Genomic DNA, 15,941 nt, shown 5'->3' with positions numbered 1-15,941 from the left:
ACTTGTTAAGTCTCACGGTTTAGTTTACGTATTTATCTAACCACACGAAAACAGTTTATTTTTCATTTCATCTCAAATGTTTTGCTGCTCGTAATTTCTTTCAAAATATCTCAGAAAAAATGTATATGTGTATGTGTGCATGTGAGTATGTGTGTATTTTCGCATGTGTACATATCTGTGTCAGTATGCAAGAATATGAACCCATTAGGAAGTACACGCACGCACGTGTAATCAATCCTCAAAACGCATTCCATGATAGCCTTACATTCCATCATAACTCTTTTAAGCAATCTGAGTGTGTTTGTGTGTGTTTGTGTGTGTGTGTGTAATTGTGTGTAGGTCTAGGTTTATTAGAAATTATTAGTTTTATTTGTTAATTATTTATCAATGTGTTCATAGCTTTAATTAGTATTCATGTGTCTATCAAATATCTTCTATGTATCTATTCATGTATCTATCATTTTCTTTTAAATAATGTTGAAAAATTAATTATTAATTCTTGAGATAACACAAAATGTGGATGGATGGCAGGCGTTTAAATTGTTATAATCTTATAATATAACAACTGCAATGATTTATCATTCTGCTACGAGATCTGGGTTAATTCTACCAGCAATTATTTATTGAGTTAAGCGTGGCGCAATTAACCGAGCAAGATGAGAAAATGGAGGGAAAAAGAATGGGAATAAACTAATGTAATGTGATGTTGGATTGATTGTACGGAAGATGAAGATTGATGAGTGTGTTCGTACAAATTAGGCTCATATACGTCACATTATAAGACAGTTGTTCCTGTGTGGTTTTTTGTTTGTGTGTGTGTGTGTCTGTGTCTGTGTGTGGATTTCTGTATGTGTGTGTGTTTCTGTGTGTGTGTGTGTCTGTGTGCGTGCGCTCTTTTCTTTCATTTATTTCCATCTGGCGTTCTGTTTCTATAGACAGTGGCACATTCGTATGGAAATGCCGCCAACAACGACGACGACAAAGATCAATTTCATTACAATAATTAACTGGCCAACCACGCAACAAACTGACCTTCTACACAACTACACAACTCTTTATTCAACCAACTGACCAACCAACTAACTATCCACTCAACCAATCAATCACTTTATTAACCACCAACCATTCAGTTAACCAACCATTCAATCAGTCAACTGACCAACCAACCAACTATTTAATCAATGAAACTGACCAACCAGCCAACCATTCAATTAGTCTAACTATCAATTAACTGAGCATTCATTCATCCAACTGACCAACCAACCGACCATTCAATCAATCAACCAGTCAACCAGCCATCATCTGCATGGCAGTCGCTTTCCTGCATTTAATCTCGACCGATCCATCACAGACTTCAAACAAAAACACGCGCACATCACTGAATTTATATGGCACTTCCGCTTCCGCTAATAATAATTTTAAGCAATCGTAAATATTATTAATGGCGTATTTGCAAATAGTGAGAGGGGGGCGTATAAATAGTCAATAATGGTTTTAATGGCCGTACTTCATGCTGCAATTTTTATGGCCGCCATCAGAGTTCCTTCATTATTTGCGTGCCTCTTGCGGTAGACTTTTTATCATTGCTACAGAAATATTTTAAAGGTGAATTGCGATTAAAAATCATTGATGAAGATGATGAGAATGATGAGAAAGAGGAAAATGAAGAAGAAGATGATGATAATGACGATGGTGATGGTGCAGTGAATGCTGCTGGGATAATGTTTGTTGAAATAAAAATTATGACGATTGCAGACTTGATGAGGATGGAAATTATTATAATGGTGAAATTACTTACGACGATGATGGTGATGATATGACGTCATGAATGACACGGATGATGACGATGATGACATCTATGAATGACGTCAGAGACCACCACGACTTCAGTCGCGATGGCGACAACGACGACGACGCTAGTGTTGGTGGCACGGAAAATTATGTTTTAAACATTTTTCAGCAAATCAAGTGAGAGATAATTATAAGGGTGGTTGTGATGATGATGTTATGATAAAGATGATGACGACGATGATGATGATGATGATGAAGAAGATGATGATCGTTATCATCATCTTAAAATGATAGTAAAATGGCGACGACGATGATGATGACCCTATGATGATAATGAAATGACTATTGTGATGATGATCCGATGATGATGATGGTGATGGTGTTCTTATGATCATTATGCTAAGGATTGAAATGCTAAAACAGATGATTACCATTGTTATTTTTGCTCTGAACGTTTTTTATTAACATTATTATTGTTATTATTATTATTATTTTGTTGGTTTTGGTAATGATAACCATCCATCCAAAGTTAATGGAGAGGATTAGGTAAGTTTAAAGGAAAAAATTATTTGTTTGCTGTTGTGGTTGTCTGCCGTTGTTGTTGTTGTTGTTGTTGTTGATGTAGTTGTTGATGATGATGTAGTTTTTGTTGTTGATGATGATGTAGTTGTTGTTGTTGATGTAGTTGTCGTTGATGTAGTTGTTGGTGATGATGTAGTTGTTGTTGTTGTTGATGATGTATTTGTTGTCGTTGATGTAGTTGTTGTTGTTGTTGTTGATGTGGTAACAACAGTAACAACAGTAGCGACGGAAGTAGTAACGGAAGTGACGACAATGACGCCAAGAATATCGGAAATGAGCATACTAACGCTCTTATTAAAGAGAATTTATGAGGCCTGAAGCTATACTACATCACAACATTAACATCGTTCATGCCTTGCTGACATCAACGGCATAGCTACCATCAATAAAAACATTAATATTGTCATCAGCAGCAGTGTATTAATATTATTGTCATCACTATTTTTATATAATATTATTATTATCATTATTATCATTACTTTTCTAATATTATGTCATTATTATTTTCGGAAGAATCACCATCAAAGTCACAAGCATTCCATCTTATTGCATTGCTCATCATCATCACCATCATCATCAATTGCGTCATCAACATTGACGTCATCAAAAACGTCATCATCAGCAAAACATCCTCCTCGTCATCATCATCGTCAGCAGCAGCAACAGCAGCAGCTTCAACAGCAACAATTCAAAAACACTTTAAAATTAAGTTATGACACATTCTCACGCCACACCACCATCATCATCATCATTGTGACTATCATCATTATCGTCGTCTTCATCATTATCATCATCTTTGTCATCATCATCGTCGTCGCCAGAAACTTCAATCCAACATCATTAAGGCCTTAATTTATATGAGACATACTTGTAAATTTCATAAAACATGAAAAATGCCGATGGTCTTTGATTATGATGATGATGGTGGTAATTATGACGATGATGGTGATGGTGGTGGTGATTGTGGTGATGATTGTGGTGTTGTTAATGATGATGAAAATGACGATATTGATGATGGTAACGATGTTGATGATGGTAACGATGTTGATGAAGATGATTGTTATAATGGTTGAAATACTGCAAAAAAATATTAATTTTCACAAATTTGATAAAGATGAGTGTAATGAGATAATATGGGTGATAATAGTAACATAATGACAATATGAATGATGAAATGATGACGAGATGATAAAATAATATGACATCAACAACGACAGTTAGGAAGTTAGCAACAGTAACAACAAACACAAAAACAACAACAATACCAATAATATTAATAACAACGACTACTACTACAACAACATCAGCACCACCAACAACAACTACTACAACAACATCAACAACAACATCATTAACAACATCAACAATAACAACAACATCAACACCATCAACAACAACATCAACAACAACATCAACATCAGCAGCAGCACAGAGCCATCAAATTACATCGTCCAGTTGTCCATCGTCTTTGCAATTTCCAGCATTTTGTTATCCAGGGGAGGCCGGAAGTTTTGATTGCGTGACAGTCACGTGATGAAAGATAATAAATATGACAAAATTTTTAGATGGCGCGGACATGCTGTTGAGCGGTTATGTTTATGCCTCAAAATTACTTTTTTGTCGTTCTACTTTTTTTTTCTTTCTTTTTTTTTCTTTCTTCTTCTTCTCCTTATTATTATTATTATTATTTAAATTGGTTTTTTCATTAGAAAATAAAACTACTCTTGCGTTAATTAGTTTTGGTTGTGCTTAATGATGTTATCTTGAGTTTTGTTATGATTTACCTTGCTGTAATATTTTTCCAATTAGTTTGTGATTTTGTTATTTACGTTGTTGTTGTTGTTGATGTTGTTGTTGTTGTTGATGTTGTTATCATCTTTATTGTCATATTGATGCTGTGGATGTTTTCGCTAATAATGTTGCAGATGTATCTTGATGTGGTTGTATTTTTTAATGTAGCAGCTAACAATTTCGCTGAGTTATTCTATTTGATCTACTTCTCCTTAATCAATTATTTTGGCAATATTGTTGATGGTTTTTATGTTTTTCATTTCTGTTTACTTCATTTTATTTTGTTGTTTTTTTCGTTTATTTATTGTTCTTTGTTTGATTTTATAGTCTTTGTTGAAGTTTTTGTGGCGCACACATATTGTGGCATGTTGGCTTATTGTTCATTTTGCGTACTTTATGATCTATTTACGCTGTCGTTGGTATCGCTATATGCCTCTTACGTCATAAGTCACGTGTCCATTTCTTTGTTCTTATATTCTTTGTTGCTCTGGTTGTTGTTGCTGTGGTTGTTGTTGTTGCTTCTGCTGCTATTGCTATTGATGACGTCATTTTGAATGTGGTTGTTGTTTTTTAATTTGTTTTTATCTAATAATATTAAAAAAAAATATCAAAAAATGAATGAATGAATATGTTAGGATGAATGAAAAATACGTCCAACACACACACAAACACCAAACGAACAAACGCACACATACACACATGCTCGCACACGAACAAATACACGTACACATAACGCTCGTGCACATGCAAACACACAAAAAAACACACATACAAACAAACACACATACAAACACACACACAAACAAAAAAACACACACAAACACACACACATACAAACACACACACAAACAAAAAAACACAAATACAAACACATATACACATACGCGTACGCATGTTTTGTGTTTCAATATTCTCTACGCATCACTTGCCTCAACAACGGCATCAACTTATGAAGATTAACGATAACTTTTTTGTTCATATTTATATTTTTTATAATTTTTCATCTTAAATATCTTTGACGTCACAGCTTACGTCATCCAAATATGATACATATTCAACATTAACTATAGTTACATTATCTATATTATGATCTAAATATGTATGAAGTAATCATATACTAAACAATACAATTCAAAACAATTCAATACAATACAATACGTTATGGTACGTTAGGATATTTAGTTGCTTATGATCAGAATTAAGAATGCAGACAACTCACGTGCTTATATTCAGTTCAATTCCGTTGCTAATTCCATATGATATATTTTTATATGATTTTTTTGTGTTTGTTTGAATTAATGATAATAATTAAGATGAATATGATGCATTTTATAGATATGTGCGTATATTGTTATTGTATGTAGTATATGGTAGTATTTAAACACTTATATAGGTACATCAACGGTAACTGTGGCTTGTAAGCACTTGATTGGTATCCTATAATTTTTTTTCAATAGTAAATTTTGCGAACGTTGAAATCATTTCGAAAAAATGATCTTTTTTGCAGTTTCTCACTGAGTCAAGATACAAATTTCATTTCATCCGTTTTAAGTTTTCATCTTAATAATGCATCGGCATATGTGCATTGTGCCTCTTATCGAATGCACTGCTATGTGGAAGATTTTTTGGTTCATGAAAATTTCATCAAAGGGTGTTTTATTTGGCAATGTAAAATTTTTAAATATATAATTTTGTTTGTGTGCATGCATGTGTGCGTGTGTGTATGTGTGCGTACGTATTTGTGGATGTGTGCGTGTAAAAATATTACAAGTATTGTACATCTATCCATCCTTCCATCAATATCTTTCCAAAAGACTTCACTACATAGTTTCTCTTTAAATATGTTTGTTGTACAAACAACATGAGAGGCATGAGTTTGTTTGTGAGGTTGTAGAGATGGTGTTTGTTTAAATGAGCGTCGAACTTTAAAGGATATCTCTTTCGTTTGATACATTATCACTAGTGATATCTTCAGGATACTACTGATGCGATAGCTTTGATACAATTTTTTAATACCTCACACATAAATGATAAAATCTGTTTCATACAAATGATACTATCTATTTTGTACAAAGGATACCACCTCTACTTCATACAATACAAATGCTACCATTAATTTCATACAAATGATACTATCTATTTTGTACAAATGACACCCTCTACTTCATACAATACAAATGATACCATTAATTTCATAAAAATAATACAATCTATTTCATAACAATGATACAATACACATTACTCGATATACCTTATAACGATGACGACGACAATAGACATAAGAAGAAAAGAAAACGCTGAAAGAAAGCGCATAACATCACTGCTCTGGATGGTCTGCTTAATTGCGGACTTAAGCGCTGAATAACATGTTTGCGTGTGGCTAACTTATGTCTGTACATGCATCTGTCGGTATGTGTGTGTATGTCCGTGTATATTTCTTTTTTTCAAATCATTTATTTGGTAAAAAGAAAATCACCAGAAGATCTGAAAGAAAAATAACTTGCGCAGACCACCTTAATTAAAATGTAACTGAGTGAATGTCATAGCAAAAAAAAATTTCAAATGATTAATTCAAATTGGAAAAGAAAAATTTTACAACGTTTCTGCAATTGTCTAAAACATTTATATAATAGTACGTGTGTACGTGTGTGTGTACGTGTGTAAATTTGTTTGTGTATGTGTGTGTGTGTGTGTGTGTGTGTGTGTGTGTGTGTGTGTGTGTGTGTGTGTGTGTGTGTGTGTACATGTACATGTACGTAGATCTCAGTGTATGTGAACGTTTAAACTCAAACTGAAAATTTGAAATATAATTGTAACATTCAGTCACGAGAGTTACAAATTCAAATTAAATGTCTTTACATGTGACATGTGACCGTGTTGTGATTGTGATTGTTATTTTGCCTCAAAACATGTAAAATCAAAATTAACAAACTTAAAAAATAATTTGAAGTTGAATAAAAAGGAGAACTTGAATCAGCCAGAAAATTTCTCGCCACAAAAGCATCGTAACGCCTTATCTTTTAAAAATGTGTCTTCAACTAAGATGTGCTCTGCAGCACAAGCGGAGAAGCAAACAGTCACCAGCAAACACGGAGCACCATCACATGACTTATATTTGCTCAATGATTACATTATGACCTAACTTAATGAAATTTTCTATCACTTGTTTGTTTAAAGTAATTGATTATATAATATTTACAGATGGATAAATATATTGACAACAGTTTAAACATACATGTGCATATTTAGGAGTACGTCAATTAAGCCATGCAAATCACGCGCGTGCGTGCGTGCGTGCAAATGTTTGTACAGTGCGTGTACGTGTATGTATAGTAATAAATCGATAATGAAAGAATGAAATTTTTGAACGTACAAGAAGCGCACATCAGAGAAAATAGAGCGTCAGGCAATCAGTAATTTAACACAGGTGCGTATGACAGTGTGTGTGTACGTGTGTGAGCCTGTAGATATGCGCGTGTGTGCATTTATTATGTATGCAACGTTTTTGTTTTCATTTCGTTGTTTATTTTGTTGTTAAATTGCTCGCAATTATGAGCCATGGTTTGCCAAAGTGTTTATGTATTTTTTTTTCTTTTTACGTTGTATATATACTACACGCACAGCTATATATGTATATTAATGTGTATACTATATATAGTAAACAAAAAAATGCGTGTAGGAGGATGCGCTTGACTTTGTTTTGTTTATTGTGTACGTTGTTGTGGGTTACCTGCGTGTGTGTGTGCGTGCGTGTGTGTGTGTGTGTGTGTGTGTGTGAGTGAGGTGTATGTGAGTGTGTGTGTGTGTTTTGATTTTGTGTCATGTTTATAATCAATTTAAAATTTGTCGTTGCTATCATGATTGTTTCATCTCGTTTCAAATTTAACTTTTTCGTCTATATTAATCATACGTACAGTACACACATACTACACATATAGCGTACACATTAATATACATAAATATACGCATTCAAGCAAACATAAAAACACACTTAAATAAATATATATATATATGATATATATATATATATATATATATATATATATATTTACACACACACACATATACAATACAAACACACGCACACATACACATGTGCCATGCACCACCATTTTTGTTTCGTCATTAATTTAATTAACTCACCAAATAATTTGTATAGACTAATTAATCAAATACTTAATTAGCTACATAATTAATCACAAAATTAATTACTTAATTAGTTCATTCATTCGTTTTTTCAAACTCATTCATTCATTCATTTTTCCCAGGTACATGAGATCATTAATATCTCATGATCAGGCTATAAAAGGAATGTATTTGGTCACCATTATTCTAATCATAATTATAATTATTAATATTGTCGTTATGAATATTATTATTATCACTATTATTATTATTATAAATACTATAATTATTTGTATGTTTGTTTCTATTTTGTTTGTCTTGCATCATGTCTATTGTATGTCGTACCGTGTTTTTTGCAGTTAGTTTGTATTATACGTTTATTATTATTATTATCATCATTTATTATTATTTTTATTATTTATTATTTTTATTATTATTGATATTATTGATATTATTATTATTATTTATTAGACGCCATCAACTTTCCGATGCCATGTAATCCATCAACATTACAGCTTTCCTTGACACGATTTCAATTTTTTGGTACCTTCTTCCATGTCAGTAAGAAAATAATTATTTTTTTCTGAATAATAATAACTATTATTATTGTTGTTGTTATTTTTTTTAAATTTTCATCAAATTTAAGAGACATTATCATCATCACCATTGTTATCATTCATTGTCTTAGAGTATCGTTATTATCGTTAACAACGTTACTGTGTTAGTATCGTTATTGTGTTGGTATCGTAATTGTGTTAGTATCGTTATTGTGTTGGTATCGTTATTGTCATTGGTATCGTTATCGCACTCATTTTTAGACCTTCCTACATTCCTTTTTTAATTTATTGCCTTTGCTATTTACTGTCAGCATCATCATCATCGTCATTACGTTATAATCATTATAATCACCAGTATACTATCATCATTATAATCATCATCATCATCGTTGTGTTATCATTATCATCTCCAACGTGCTATCATCATCGTCGTCGTCATCATCATCATTTTTTATTTATTTCACACCCATCAAACAGTTTATAATTTCGCGATTGACATTTCATCAAATAGATAAACACGGAGCGTGGAGCCATTACAACCTATGTTTGTTGGGTTTGTTTTGTATCATGTTAGTATTGTTTGTATATTTGTTGGTATCAGGTTTGTTTGAATTATGTTTGTTTATATCATATTTGTATAATATCATGTTTGTTGTGTATAGTACAATGTTTGCATTTTTTTTATTTGTTTGTTTGTATTATGTTTGTATTGTATCATGTTTGTATTGTATCATATTTATATCATGTTTGTATCATGTTTGAATCATGTGTGTATCAAGTTTGTATTGTTTGTATGTTTGTATTTTATCATGTTGGTTGTAGATCACATTTGTATCTTGTTTGCGTTATATTGCATTTTGCTTTGATTGATTTTTTATAACTGTTTGTATGTTTGTGTATGTTTGTTCATCTCGAAGTTTTGTTTTTCCTTTCACTGCCAACTGCGTTCCATTTTAAATTATCTCGAAATTTATTTTTGGTAGTTAGATAAAAAGATGCAAGTAAAATAGCTCAGTTTTTTGATAATGAGTGAATGAATGTGATGTATGTATGTATTATTATTATTATTATTATTATTATTACAAGTCAATTTGTACAGCGCTAATTACAAAAAAGATCTCAAAAGCGCTCCCTAAAATAAATGAAAAAACCAAATATTAATCATACGAAATCACTCATTCTTTTTTCAATTTTTAGCCAGTGTAGGTCATTCAAGATTGGAGTCACGTGATCGAACTTCAGATTTTTTGTGACAAGTTTTGCAGCTCGATTTTGAATAGACTGAAGTCCAGCTATTGACTTGTCAGGTATTTTAAAGTGTAAACTGTTACAACAATCTAATCTGGATGTAATAAAAGCATGTACCAGTGTTTTCATGCTAGATCTGTTCAAATAGTGTCGAATCTTGTACAATTTTCTGAAATGCATCATACTTGCAATTGATAGCGACTTTATTTGATCTTTCATTGAGAGCCTGCTATCCAACCATACCCCCAAATTCAAGGCTGTAGAAGCAAATGATATTTCAACGTCACCAGCTTCAACCGAGTTTATATTAAGTCTTGACAACTGCTGCCACGTACCGACAGGAAGCATCTGAGTTTTACCCCGGTTCAACCTCAAGGAATTGCTCAACATCCAACGTTCAATCTCTATCAAACAACCAACAAGTTTATCAATCTCGGGCTGAAATGTATGTATGTATGTATGTATGTATGTATGTATGTATGTAAGTATGTATCACCATCATCATCATCATCATCGTCGTTGTCATTATATTTTATTTCATTGCATTCAGCCAGTTAAACCGTGGCTTAACAATTCCGTTCCAAAGGCCACACGTGACGAAAACCAAAATTTACTGCTACCTATCACTACTACTTCTACTGCTGCTGCTGCTGCTGCTGCTAGGGATGATGATGATGCCGCTACTACTTCTACTTTTACTTTTGCTACTACTGTTACTACTACAATAATAATAAAAATTATTATTGTTGTTGTTTTCAATTGTTGTAGTTACTATTATTTAGAAATGTTATTAGCTATTAGTAAAGATTGTTAATATAATTTTAATGAAAGAAGTTGTCGTTATTAATGTAATTGTTGTTGATGTAATTGCTGTTGATGTAAATGTTGTTGATGTGTTTGGCATGATGTAAGAGTAGTAGCTGCTGTTGTTGTTCTTGTTGTTGATGTATTTGATGGTGACAAAGTTGTCAAATAGGCTGCTGTATTTGTTGCAGAAGACCGCAGTGTATGTGTTTGATGTTCTCCCACTTTACCGTTATTGGATAATTCAATCATCCAGTACAACAATGAACGGCAATTATTGTCCATGTCATTTTCTACTTTCTTCTTTTTCCGCTGTTGTTGTTGTTGTGGTTGTTGTTACTGATGTTAATGTTATTTTTGTTCGCGTTGTTAATGTTGCTACTGCAATCGTTAATGTTGTTGTTATCAATGTTGTTGGTAATGCCATAATTTTTCTAAATCCTCTTCACAGAAATGTTTGTTAGGCTTTTAAAAAATAAGATTTTTTTGCAATTAACTAATTTTTGTTGTAGTTGTATCAAATTTTTTCATAACTCTCATCGCTGCTGTTGCCATACAATTAGTCTCCCATGGGCCACGACAATAAATGGCAACTTACTGCTACCTTTCAAAACGCTTCTGCAAATATGTCTGCTTGTGTATGTGCGTGTTTGTGTAAGTCTGTGTGAACCAGCGTGCGTGTGTGTGTGTAATGTAGTTTGTAGGTTTTTTAAAGTTTTTGTGCGATATTTCAACTGTGATCAAGTTTTTTAGAAAAAAATCCAACTCTGGCAAACGCAGGTTTCGGCGAATATTTTTTTAGAAGTCAAATTTTTGGGTGAAAATAAAAAAATTAAATAAGTAAAAAATTGAATTTTTGAATTATGACCGGTAAACGTTTAGTTAATGAGCTAGATAGAAAGATTTGTGAAAGTCTGTTCGGCTTATGTATGGGTGCACACACAATCACACGTACCTGGGTGTGCGTGCATACACAATCACACGTACCTGGGTGTGCGTGCATACACAATCACACGTACCTGGGTCTGCGTGCATACACAATCACACGTACCTGGATGTGCGTGTGTCTCCGAACAAGAGCGCTAAGAGGCGCGCGTGTGTGCGTGCGTTGCGGATACGTTGTTGACACGTGATTAATTGTAGGTATGTTGTTGCTAAGAAGGCCTCCTTATAATTAATGACCTATCCCTTCATCTCTGGATGCGTTTCTTTCCATGCTAGTTCCAAGAGGTGTACAAAAATCGGGATATACTACTACTCGTCAGAGCTAATTACATTTGCAATGTTTATTCGATTCAGTCATTAACTTGATTTACTATCGATATGATTACTATTATTATTTATCAGTTTATTTATAAGTATTCTTTACTTCGTTTCACAAAATATAAAAAAATTAAAAAAACTTTAACAATGTTTCAAGTGAATGGACCTCCTATATTAACAAAATTTGTAATAACTTATAGAGTATTACTACTATTCTATTCAATTATTATACCTATATAATTAATTATAATTTACCTAAATTAACTTATTATTCACTATTGTTAATTTTATTTAAACTAATTCTAAGAGACATGAACAATAAATACGGAGAACATTACGTTTGTATTTGAGCACGGTCAATGAGCGTCTCAACCATCCTTCCATCTTAGAATTAATTAACATATACATTACTCATTAAGTTAATTAATTACTTACATGCTTTATTAATTAATTACTCAATTAGTTACTTAATTAACATTGCTGTACTAGTTTTCATTCATTCACTTATATATAGCTACCATTACCTTATTTACGCAATTATATACCACACATGTATATATTATATTAATCGTTATATCACACATGTATACTTTAAATTAATATTATAAGTTTTATATTTTAAAAAAGCCAGGTGAAGAATAAATATCTTAAACATACCTCCCAATGTTGCTACGATGATTTCAAAGCATCCATGACTTATAAGAAAATGTTTCAAATATCTGAATGACTTTTTTTTATCTTTCACTATCATTATTTATTTATTTATTCGATTGTTTATATTATTTATTTATTCATTTATTCGCATCGACGGTTTCGAAAAATATGAAAAATAATTAAAAAAAGGAAAAAATTTGGTTTTGAAGTTCGAAGATTTTGAAAATATTTCATTTGTCATTATCATCATCATCATCATTATTATTATTATTATTATTATTATTATTATTATTATTATTATTATTATTATTATTATTATTATCAATTCATTCACCAACTTAACTAACTGACTTTTCTATTAAACTTAGGAACAGCTATGTTTAGACGATCGTCTTCTTACAGTTCAATTATTATGTATGCATGCATGCATGCATATGGCAATACGTTTATAATAGTATTTCAGTATTCTATACGTCTATATAATATAATAATATGAATGTTTACACAAAGATTAAAAATATGTATATACACTTATTTATATACTTATAACACAGCATATTATATTTATATTATGTAAAAGTTATTTCAAGTTAAGTGAGATACTTTATTTGAAATGTAATTTTGATTTGAAATGTTTGCCCATCCATCCAGCATTTATCACCTGATTATTATTTTAACTATTGTTATTGTTATTAATATTTTTAACATTATTATTAGTTCGTACTTAAATAATTTCCAGCTAGTCGAACCCATGATATACAAGCAGCTAAATATGACCATTAGGACTAGTCATCGTAAACCATTGCAACACTTCCCAGCTTTATACTTATGGGATTTTACCAGGCGGACAGACATACTTATGTGATTTTACCAGCATTAACCATCAAATTTCGTCTTTTTTTCATAAATTTTTGCAGTTATCAGCAGTATGAATATTCAAAAGTCAGTATGAAAAACAGTCACAGGTGTATTGTATAGAGCAGGCAGAAGAAGTCATCTCAACATATTTTCTTCATAATAAAAAAGCATCTTCATAAATGTTATTTCTCCAACATCTGTTGTATTAATACAACGTAGTACAAAATACCATGCAACTATACCATATGCTCGTGTTTTGGTTACATAGGTATAGGTATATATTATTTATTAGTATGTATGTTATTATATATCATGTGTAGTGTATATATGTAAATATATACTTGTGTGTTTTTGTGTGTTTGTTTGTATGTGTGTTTGCTTTCACTCTCTTTCTCTCTCTGTGTGTGTGTGTGTGTGCAGCGCTGTATGCATTATATTTATATACTGCATATATATTGTATATGCATTTATCACCCTTATACGCTATAAATTACTTAGAAATTTATTATTATAGAAGAGTTTAAAATATATTTTCGAATTTGGATTTTAACTTAACTTTTTTTCAAAAATTCAGGCACGCGTGGATGGTGTAAAATTATTTTTTTGATGAAATACTCGATGAAACTTAACAAGTTCCCTTCAAAATGAATGATCAGCCAATTAGAAGACCGTCTAAATTCTGAAACTGCGTTTTGTAAGTGCTACAGTTTTTAAAATATTTCCTGCCATCTGTTAGATTGCCACACGTATTTAATAATAATTAGCGGACAATTTCCCAATGAATATGCTAAATTTGCGAAGATGATATCTTTGAAGGGATGGAGACAAACCAAAAAAAAGGTAGTAATAGTAGTAGGTGTGGTAGCAGTAGTTGTACAGTAGTAGTTGTAGTAGTAGAAGTAGTAGTAGTAGTAGTAGTAAGAGTAGCAGCAGTAGTAGTAGAAATTGGGGGGTAGTACTAGCAGAAGTAGTAGTAGCGGTTTTAGTAGCAGTAGTAGTAGTAGTAGTAATCATGGTGGTTATGGTAGCAGCAGTAGTTATATGAACTTTTTTAGAGCTCATACATGCCAGGCAACCTTCATAGTTTTCTTTAGAACAAGTCTTCATGTTAGTTTACTCTATGCAAATTTTATTTAAAAAAAATTCGCAATTTTCATTTAAAAATCTCTTTTTTATTTTCAGAACTTTTACTTTTTTTTATTCATTAAGTTTTCACAGCATGCGAAGAATGCTTGCAATAGCGTTGTTGTATTGCAATTGAGGGCATCTTTCAAACGCAAAAAATAGAAACACACGTATACATAGTTGATTGATCTGTTAGAGTAATTTGTTAGAGTAACTCATTGAACATCACATCAATACATAATTGACGATTCGTATCACATTATATCAGGTGACATCACTTTATTACGTTACATAATCTTATCACACAAATTTTCATCATATTATCATATCACATCACATGATATCCTATCACATCACACATATGATATCCTATCATATCACGTCAGTATGATATTCTATCCTATCATATCACATTATATGATATCCTATCATATCACATCATATGATATCCTATCATACCACATCGTGTGATATCCTATCATATCACATCGTATGATATTCTATCATATCACATCGTGTGATATCCTATCCTATCACATCACAATCACATACACAAGCAATCTCAAACATCGTCGGAATGATGAACTTACGGACCAGAACTGATAAAGTGTAATTTCAAATACTGATGATTGCCTCGCTTTTTCTAATTGTTTATAAACGTATGTGTGTGTGTCTGTGTATTTGTATGTGTGTATGTGTTTGTTTGCGTTTATGTGTGTATTCTTATTTATGTGTGCTTCTGCTGGTTAAACCTGTATATGTTTTTGTTTCAGAAACGCTTGCACATACAATAAACGTAAAAACGTTGTGAATACAGAACAGCGTTATACGCATATGTATATGTGCGTGTGTGTGAGGGTATGGTACGTATGAGAGTGAATGAGTGTACACACATGTGTGCGTATGCAGTACATGTTGGCAAGTGTACAACTTGAGAAGTTTGAAATTGAATACGAAGAGCCAATATGCGAACGTCAACCTCTTCTTTATGAAAAATTATTTGCATGCTATTTTATGTGTGTGTGTGTTTGTGTGTGTTTGTATGTATATGTGTGTGTGTGTGTGTGTGTGTGTGTGTGTGTGTGTGTGTGTGTGTGTGTGTGTGTGTGTGTGTGTGTGTGTGTGTGTGTGTGTGTGTGTGTG

General features: G+C 32.0%; 1 protein-coding gene across 1 annotated transcript; it reads left to right on the top strand.

The window, feature by feature from the left end:
- Positions 1-1,849: 1,849 nt before the first annotated feature.
- HELRODRAFT_167427 (hypothetical protein) lies at positions 1,850-3,888 on the top strand (the record flags this gene model as incomplete). Its single annotated transcript, XM_009012935.1, has 2 exons — positions 1,850-1,968; positions 3,681-3,888. The coding sequence occupies 2 exons, from the start codon at positions 1,850-1,852 to the stop codon at positions 3,886-3,888; spliced, it is 327 nt and encodes a 108-aa protein (XP_009011183.1).
- Between the last annotated feature and the right edge of the window lie 12,053 nt (positions 3,889-15,941).

Source organism: Helobdella robusta (genome assembly GCF_000326865.2).
Source record: "Helobdella robusta unplaced genomic scaffold HELROscaffold_11, whole genome shotgun sequence".
In the NCBI taxonomy this organism is placed as follows: domain Eukaryota; kingdom Metazoa; phylum Annelida; class Clitellata; order Rhynchobdellida; family Glossiphoniidae; genus Helobdella; species Helobdella robusta.
This window is presented reverse-complemented; position numbering and strand designations above follow the sequence as displayed.